This window comes from Bison bison, unplaced genomic scaffold, assembly GCF_000754665.1.
Source record: "Bison bison bison isolate TAMUID 2011002044 unplaced genomic scaffold, Bison_UMD1.0 scf7180017864267, whole genome shotgun sequence".
In the NCBI taxonomy this organism is placed as follows: domain Eukaryota; kingdom Metazoa; phylum Chordata; class Mammalia; order Artiodactyla; family Bovidae; genus Bison; species Bison bison.
The window spans coordinates 230,730-240,184 of record NW_011494839.1 but is presented as its reverse complement, the minus strand read 5'-3'; the positions used below and the strand labels follow the sequence as shown (position 1 = coordinate 240,184).

The 9,455-nt window shown below is 39.0% G+C and overlaps 1 protein-coding gene across 1 annotated transcript in view; it reads left to right on the top strand.

Moving 5' to 3' along the window:
- The window catches only part of LOC104994821 (chromosome unknown open reading frame, human C8orf34), a gene marked incomplete at its 3' end in the record, with an annotated part of 362,913 nt that overhangs the window by 222,758 nt on the left and 130,700 nt on the right, over positions 1–9,455 (top strand). The window contains exon 10 of the mRNA XM_010848486.1: positions 1,604–1,739. Coding sequence (XP_010846788.1) covers positions 1,604–1,739 — 136 coding nt within the window. The remainder of the gene's footprint in view (positions 1–1,603; positions 1,740–9,455) is intronic.

Below are 9,455 nucleotides of genomic sequence, written 5' to 3'. Positions count from 1 at the left end.
TCTGAGCCCAGTCAGCTCCTGGTCTTGTTTTTGCTGACTATATAGAGCTTCTCCATCTTTGGCTGCAAAGAATATAATCAATCTGACTTCGGTGTTGGCCATCTGGTGAGGTCCATGTGTAGAGTCTTGTGTTGTTGGAAGAGGGTGTTTGCTATGTCCAGTGCATTCTCTTGGCAGAACTCCATTAGCCTTTGCCCTGCTTCATTCTGTACTGCAAGGCCAAATTTGCCTGTTACTCCAGGTGTTTCTTGACTTCCTACTTTTGCATTCCAGTCCCCTATAATGAAAAGGACATCTTTTTTGGGTGTTAATTCTAGAAGGTCTTGTAGGTCTTCATAGCACCGTTCAACTTCAGCTTCTTCAGTGTTACTGGTTGGGGCATAGACTTGGATTACCGTGATATTGAATGGTTTGCCTTGGAAATGAAGAAACTCTGACTGTTTAGGATTCCATTTTTGGGAGAGCTTAAACTGTAATTAAATTAAATCTCAGTTTGATAACACCAGACCTAGTGTGAGTAACTTCATTATGGGTATGCTGTCATGTTTTCAACACAATTAACCTAGAAATTCTCTCAGTTGTTTTGTGAAAGTTCAGATGTTTGGATTGTCTACAGCCTTATCAGAAAAGAGTGATTTCCCTTCTTATATAACTTCAGTCATGGATTATGTTTTCACAAAATTATGACTTATCTTTTGAAACTTTATGTCCCTCTTTTGCTAAGGCTCAGAGCAAGTAAATCGAGTCCTTTCTACAAGGTTCCTTATACTGTGTATAAAGTCGATCATGTACAAATTTGGTTAGATCTAAATTACAAGAGAAATGTAGACCTTTTAAATGTTGATTGAGGGCCTGGATGAAATAGAAGGTTTCAGTGAACACCTCGGGTGTGACTATCCAGGTGTATTCTTGTCCTGCCCAGGTGAAGATAAAAAGGAAAGATTTAGGGTAAAAAAGAGAAGGCATCAGGTATATTCTGATTGAAGTTTGTTGGATGAGGAAGCTCAAGACAGGCAAATTAGAAGTGAATGATCTGATGTAATTGGTTTGGGAGCATATTTGTCTTTCTCTGGATTGTTCTTGTGCTTCCCAGGTGGCTCAGTGCTAAAAGAATCCAACTGCCAATGCAGGAGATGCAGGAAGATTCTTGCTTGTAAAATCCCATGAACAGAGAAACCTGGTGGGCTACAGTACATGGGGTCGCAAAGAGCTGAACACAACTGATCAACTGAGCATGCATATGCTTGTGGATTGTTCCTAGTTGGAAGCTGGCAGTCACTGACCAAGTCTTGACCATTTAGGGCCAATTGCTGTAGAGATGATTATTGTTGACTTCTGTGGATGTTTACAGGAGAAGTTGTGGATCCATGTTCTATATGTGGTCTACCCATTCATTATCCAAACAGATTGATCTCTCACCCTTTTCCCTTATAATTTTCTCCAGCTACATCTAGAAATGATTTGAAAGGTAATGAAGTAAGATTTTGCAAAGTGGAAATATAACATTTTTCTTAATCTACTGGCAGGTATCTGAAAACATGGACTTTTCATCTTAATTCCATTAGAGTTAATTTTGTATCTGCAATTGTTTATGTTGTTACAGAGGATCTTGATGATTTAAGAATGGAGGGAGTAACTACCCTGACACCTTCTGGGAGCAAATTTAACCAAGGTCGAGCTACTTACTCTGCTGAACCTCAGGCCAAAGTCACATTGAACATCTGTTCAAGGTGTGCCAGGTAAAACAGATTATAGGTGTATCTATGTATAAACATGATCTTGATTTTTTAAATCTAAGATTTTGATGCAAAGGGTGTACTCCTCTGTGTTAAGAGAATCTTTTCCTCCTGGTTATCTTTTGTGCTGAGTTAACAAGAGAGTTAGTTGTACAGTTTATCCTCATGCCCAATGCCACGCAGACCAACAATGAATCAAAGAGTTTAGATTGTCTTTACTTCACAGTTGGAGACTATTCTAAGACTTTCTGCCTCTGAATTTCATTTGCTGTCTGCCTTTCTGTTCCTTTTCAAAAGAAGATTCAAGGGACTCTAGAAGTTCAAAAGCCACTTCTAAGGCACCTGCATAAAGGACCGTTTGCCCAGGTACAGTTTAAGATCGGACCTTACTGGCCTCTTAACCTGTTCCTCATCTTGTTCACCTCCTGGAAAGAATTTAATCAGCTTGATGCTTTTCAGTTTTGGCAGCTGGAAGCAATCTTTGCATATAGTGTATGTGGCCAAAGAAGTAGCTTAAGTTAACTGCCGAGTCAGCTCCCAGTGCTGGTCTAGCAGAAACTCACCAAATAGCTAGTATTCATTCTTTTGTAGGAACTAAATCTCATTTGCAAAGAGGCTTTTAAGCCTGTTTAAATGATAAAACAAGTCTTCTAACCCTTATGTAAATGGTGCAGATTAGCAAGAACAATGCCCTGGCTGGCCAGTTTTATCTCCTTTGCTTTACGTCTAGCTGTTCTATTGTACAGTTTGAGAGGGGATTAGTGGCTTGGAAATAGGGAGCAGGGGGAAGTGTAGGAAAATCAAATCAGATTTTTGTAGCTTTTCCTTGCCTTTACCCCTCGGGAAGTTTAATTGTAGTTGTCGTGGGCTTAGAAAAATAAAAAGAGATAGAATAAAAATAAATAGAAAAATCAGAGGATATTATTTGACATCATTAAGAGACATGCCACAATAAAATGAAAACACCATGGGAAACATTGCTTCAGACAAGTAATATTTGGGTGGATTGATTTTTTTGATTAGGGGTATGAAGAAAACTACAAATATTTATGTGATGATATTTAGGCATCCTGGGTGTGGAAGAGTCATTTGGCAATTAAAAAGAACTTTATAGTATGTTTGTCCATTTACAGCTTGACTGGGAGGGGTTGGTGCTTGGTTCTTGGTCTTTGGTCCTTCATATTATTTGTAGAAGATTGGGATATGAGGAGTTTTTTTTGGAAAGGAAATCCCATGAAAAATACATGTTTTACTAAAGTACTGAAGGTTTGAATTGGGAAAGGACCAAACCCATTACATAGCCCTAAATTATTCACATTCAGCTTTCCAATGATAAGCTAGATTATAAATTATAAACTACCTGCGTTAAGATGAACTCCTAATCTCTAAGGGCTTCCCTGGTGGCTCACATGGTAATGAATCTGCCTGCAATACAGGAGACCTGATTGAGAGAGCTGGATAGGGTCCTGTATGCATAGACAGCCAACCAAGTGATCACGGTGAAGGATTCTCAAGGAATAAGAAGTTTCTCTTCTTTTTCTCCCGTGCGCTGAGATAATTCCCATGTAAATGCTGAAGCAGTTGAAAATGTTTTGAGTTCCGCTCCCCCCCCCCCCTTTTTAGAAAGGCCCACATTAAAGTACTCAGGCACTGAAGAAAAAAGAGCCTCATTTTCCTGACATGAAGGAATTTTCTGCCTTAGGCTTCTTACAGACTAGGGAGAAAACTATAGCTCATCATTGGGGACAATAAGACAGTGTAGGGTGGTTGTGTTTTTGTGTTTGTTTGTTTCTCAGAGTTTCATGGTCAAGAAATATTTTTTTTCAGGTAGAACTGGAAGGTTAAAAGCTTAAAGGATGTGTTGTTTTCTTGAAATAGTGCTGTAGCCCCAAGACACCCAAGAGTCATTGAGATTCAAGGGATGGTCAGAGCTTCTGCAAAGAACCCATCAGTGAGCAAGTTAGTGTAAAGAGGTGGAGTGTACTCTTAAAATCGTCATTTTCCTCAATCTCTGTTTCAAATACTGCACTGCTTTTGAGCTACATATGGGGTCACAGTATCTAGAAGGAAGTTTGCATAAGATATGTCCAGAACATTATTACTCTTATCAAATTGAGGGCATACAGCCAAAGGCCACAGAGCCCTTCTTATTCAGAACCTGATTAGAAGACATGATCTGTCCTGAAACTAATACATTGCTCTGGGAACAGTTGATGGATATAATATATATGCAATCACTGGTAGGACTTCTGATTTTCAAGAGATCAGAAAAAGAGGAGTTCAGCCCACATTAAGTTGCTCTGTAAAGTTTTATGTGCAACGAAGTGGCTAAACTATCAAGAATGTAAAAAAAATGTATTGATTAGCATGGTCACAAGAAATAAAATTATAACTTTTTTCATAAATATTTCATACATTGTTAGAAAAGTGCAGATGGAAGAAAGCTTATGTTTTCAAGCTGGAAAATTATTCCAGGGTAATGTCATTCTCTTAGCTCTTGGTGACCTTAATCTGATGTGGACATTGCTGCAATTTGTATGGTTTAAACAAACAGATGACATCAGTTGGCAAGTAGAAAAATGCATAGTTAAAAGATGTCTGATCACCAAGATATATTGAGATTCTAACCCAAAATGTCTGTTTTCCCCTCAGATCATAAGGGAAAGAAACCATTACAAAACAATTTTAAGTAAATAAAGAATTTTCTATGTATAATATAATATAGCAGTGTCCTTATAACTGCTAATTTTTTTTTTTTTTTTTTTGCATTACAAGTTAGATTTTTTGATATATTCATTGAGTTTCTTGGTTTGACTTTTAGAAAATTCTACTCGTACAGCAAAGCCTTGAATGGCATGGGCAAAATAAGTTTAATTTGTTGCCTTGGAGTCACACTGAGTCATATCAACCAAAAAGTAAAATGTCAGTAGGTCAATAATACACATTGTCTGTAATTATCAGCAAAACTCGTGTGGTTTTAAAAAACAGTGGTTTGGAGAATTGTGAGTTTCAAATTAAATTTCTTTATTAAATACCCTGACTTTTCTTTTTAAGGTAACAGTTAAGATATCAATAACAAGCAAACAAATGCTGATACCAAGGCAGCAAATTACTATTTCACTGAAGTTTATAAGCCATTTTTCTGGAAAGACCACCCATTAATTCTGTCTACCGACTGCCATTCTGAGGAGTTAAATCTTGTTTTTGTGGACTCCTGCCAGGGCATTCCGGGTGGTAGGGTGTTGTTTGTTTTTGATGGTGCAAGTGTTTGCATTCATTCATGCCTAACATCAATAGAGCACAAAAAAGGAACGGAAAGCCATTTAAAAAGAAATTGGATTATAGAGAACATACAGTGACGCTGGCGCAGAAACCACAGCCTGAGAACCTTAGGAGAAATTTGTTTCCAGATAGCCTGCTGATTTTTCACTGATTTGCTTCACATCATTGTGCCAAAAATTGTTCACCATTTCTTCTGTACATCGTGACATTAAAATAACGAGTTTATTCCTATATTGACTTGATAAAGCAAAAGCCAATGATTGCTGGTGATAGGATGCTGAAGAAAAGATAAATGATTGCTTATAAATATGAGCTATTTCAAACTAACTATATTAGGATTTACTAGTTAAGAAAGCTGACATCATTAGTGATATGTTATATTCTGTTTCACTTTGCTATGCATTTTTTTCCCCTTTTTCCTCCCAACCTCTTTTATAAGGTTTATTTTCAGTAAGTTCCCACTGGGAAAAAGTGAGCCAAACTGACCTAAAGGAAAATGGATAAGGACAAAAGGGACTACTATCATTGTTTACAGTTACAAAAATTTCCATAAAATTGACTTCCTACACCTAGATTAAAAGGTTTGGTTTGAGTGATGAATATAGTGCATGTTTTAAGTAACAGAAATGGTTCATTTGAACCAAAATGAATTTATGGAAGACTCTCTCTGTGTCAAGTACTGGGATAAACTCTGGAAAGAAAAATTAACACTGCTGATCACTAGGAACTTATATTCTGGCTGGAAACAGACTTGGAAAAAATAAGTGCAACCCAAAATGTCAGACAGTGATAGTTCTCTAGAAAAAATAAAGCATCGTAAAATGGTTCTGTTATGCCAGACATGATTGATTTGGGGGCCTTTAGTGTGGGGAAAGTCCATACCCTTGGAGAGATTGAAATATGACTTCCATGGTTCATTCTGCATGAAGGAAGAAATGAGGCCAACACATATCAGCCAGAAACTGGAGACCACTTTATCTCAGTTTTAAACACTTTAACTTCATAGTTCTTTTGTTTATAAATTGATACAATATCCTCTCCATCTCTACTCTTTTTAGTAGTGGTTTTGTGATTCATAAGAGAGGGAGGGCCTTGGGCTGCGTAAGTACACACCTACTCTATTTAATTAATTAATCAACTTTTGGTTGCATTGGGTCTTTGTTGCTCTGTGTGGACTTTCTCTTGTTGCAGCAAGCAAGGGGTAGGGGGGCTACTCTTTAGTTATGGTGTGAGGGCTTCTCCTTGTGGTGGCTTCTCTTGCTGTAGAGCACAGGCTCTAGGTAAACAGGCTTTAGCAGTTTTGGAGCACAGGTTTATGTGCTTCGTGACATGCGGAATCTTCCCAGACCAGGGGTTGAACCATGTCTTCTGCATTGGCAGGTGGACTCTTAACCACTGGACCACCGAGGAAGTCCACACTTACTCTAAAAGACTACTTCTTCTTATGTGAAAAAGAGCTGGGCTTTAGAGCGGTAGAGACGAAGGTTGGAATCTCAGCTTGCCCACTCCACTGGACAACTCTGAGAAATCACTTACCCTCTCTAAACCTCAGTTTCCCACCTATAACTTGGAAGTGGTCATTTCCCATTTCCAGTTATAGCAGACTGGAGTGGCTAGCTCAGTTTCAAGCATTGAGTCTACTCTGGGGAAAAAAAGTGTTACAAGATAAAAATATTTATATACATTTCAGAAGAAGTTAAATATGCTTTTGAAATGCGGGGAAGTCATGTTATATACTGAGAAAAAACGAGCATCAAGGTCAAGATCTAGGGAAACATTATGAGGGTTTAGGGAATAGAATATTATGGGTAATTTTTGGTTGATTTTGAACAAAATGCATAAAAGTATTTGAATTACAGAGACTTTTTCTCATCGTTTTCCTCATATTTCCTCTCTGTGAAAGTACCAGTCTACATACTTATATTCTCTATCTATCCATCCCTCCTATAAACCCTTTCTAAGACTGTGATGTAAGAGACACTAGAAGGAAATGGATAGCCTGAGAGAGGCAGGGAAAGATGGTCCTTTAGTCATCTTTGCTAAGTAACAGCAGCCTTGAATGAGAGCCAAAAAATTGTTTGCAAATCCCACAGTCAGTACTAGTAGGCTGATTTTCCAGTTCGTACCAGAATGCCTGAGATTATTTTATTGGCATCTCCAAAGAGTTTGTCAGGACTCCTGTGATCTTCAATCAGAGTAACCTCTTTTTCCTTTATAGACTTTCTGGGTCTTAAACATATTATCTGTGATTTATAGAAGAGTCCTTTTGGGGAAATCCACCCACAGAATGGGCTTTCCAGGTGGCAAGTAGTAAAGAATCCGCCTGCCAATTCAGGAGATGCAAGAGACACAGGTTCGATCCCTGGGTTGGGAAGGTCCTCTGGAGTAGGAAATGGAAACTCCAGTATTCTTGCCTGGGAAATCCCATGGACCCAGAGGTACCTGACAGGCTACAGTCTATAGGGTTGCAATGAGTCAGACATGACTGAGCGCACACATACATACCCAGAGAATAAGCATCTTAGCATTAGGGAATGGAAATAGCATATTGTCTGAGAAAGTCAATATTGTCAATTTCAAGGTGGGAGAAGAGTCCTAAGTTTGCAGTGGGGTGCTCAGTGGTACCCATGGACTGGCTTTCCCACACTAATAGGCACAATAGGACAGCATGTACAAGAAGATGTAACTAAATCCCACGGACGGGGGAGCCTGGCAGGCTGCATCCATGGGGTCGCTAAGAGTCGGACACGACTGAGCGACTTCACTTTCACTTTTCACTTTCATGCATTGCAGAAGGAAATGGCAACCCACTCCAGTGTTCTTGCCTGGAGAATCCCAGGGATGGGAGAGTCTGGTGGGGCCACACAGAGTCCGACATGACTGAAGCGACTTAGCAGCAGCAGCAGCAAGACAAATTAGAAAATCCAGGAACAAATAAAGTATTTTTTGTTGCTGTTGATCTCCTATGCCTCCTTTACCCAATATATCCCTGAAAAGGATGCCTGAACCAGCTGAAGGAGACGGACCAGCACTTCATTCCTGTTCTTTTATCATTTGATGGGCATTTGGGTTGTTTCTGCTTTTTAGACTTAAGAACTATGCTGCTAGGAATATTTCAGTGCAAGTTTTAGTGTGAACATGTTTTGTCATTTCTCTTGAGTATATATCTAGGAGTACAATTATTAGGTCATATGTTAATTTTGTATTTACTTTTAAGGAACTACCAAACTGATTTCTGAAGTGGTTGTACCATTTCACAATCCCACCATTAATGTATGAGAGTTCCAAATTTTCAACATCCTCATCAACCTTTGTTACTCTTTCTTTTCATTGTTTTGCTTTCAAATATTAGTCATCCTATTGAGAATAAAGTATTATTCCATTGTGATTTTTAAAAAGTTTTATTTATTTTATCTTTGGCTACATTGGGTATTAGTTGCAGCCCCTGGGATCTTAATTGCATCACTTGGGATCTTTTGTTGCGACGTGTGGGTTTCTCTCTAGTTGTGGGACCTGAGCTCAGTAGTTGCCCCTCTCAGGCTTAGTTGCCCCATGGCGTGTGGGATCTTAGTTCCCCAACCAGTGGTCAAACCTGTGTCCCCCACATTACAAGGCAGATTCTAAAGCACTGGACCACCAGGGAAGTTCTAAAATGTACTATTTGGTGAAATAAAAAAGATAGGGAGAAGCTTGATGAGGAATCAGAGATATTTGCATGTTAAATTTAGGTTGCCTATTAGACATATGTAGTCAAAATCTCTCTCTCAGCAACAGAACTAGTAGTTAATAGAATAAAACTTTGCATTCTCTTTCGGGCTTCCCTTGTGGCTTAGCTGGTAAAGAATCCACCTGCAATGTGGGAGACCTGAGTTCAGTCCCTGGGTTAGGAAGATCCTCTGCAGAAGGGGAAGTCTACTCATTCCAGTATTCTGGCCTGCAGAATTCCATGGACTGTATAGTCCATGGGGTCGCAGAGTCAGACATGACTGAGAGACTTTCACTTCACTTGCATTCTCTTTTAGCAGCAGTATGAGAGAAGTGAAAGATTTGTCATGTCTTTCCAGAAAAGGCTTTGCGACTGTCATCAGCATTGGGGTCAGTAGGCTACATTGTACATTTATCAGAAATGACCTCACACCTCATAGCTCTTTACCTCTCCAGGCATGCTTGGCTTACCATCTATCATAATCTGCTTAACTTGAATTTCTTACGTAAATTGTTTATCATTCCTTCATTCTCATTAAAATATTAACTGTATGGGAGCTGGAACCAAGGCTGTCTTGGATCACGGATATATCCTCAGTACGTTAAATAACTTGTGACCCACGTGAAATAGCCACTGAATACTTGAGTGAATGAAAGATTGGAGAAGAAATATCAACCAGAATCTCTTTCTTCCTCTCTTTCTGTCTCCCTTTTTGTCCACTTGTGTCTCTC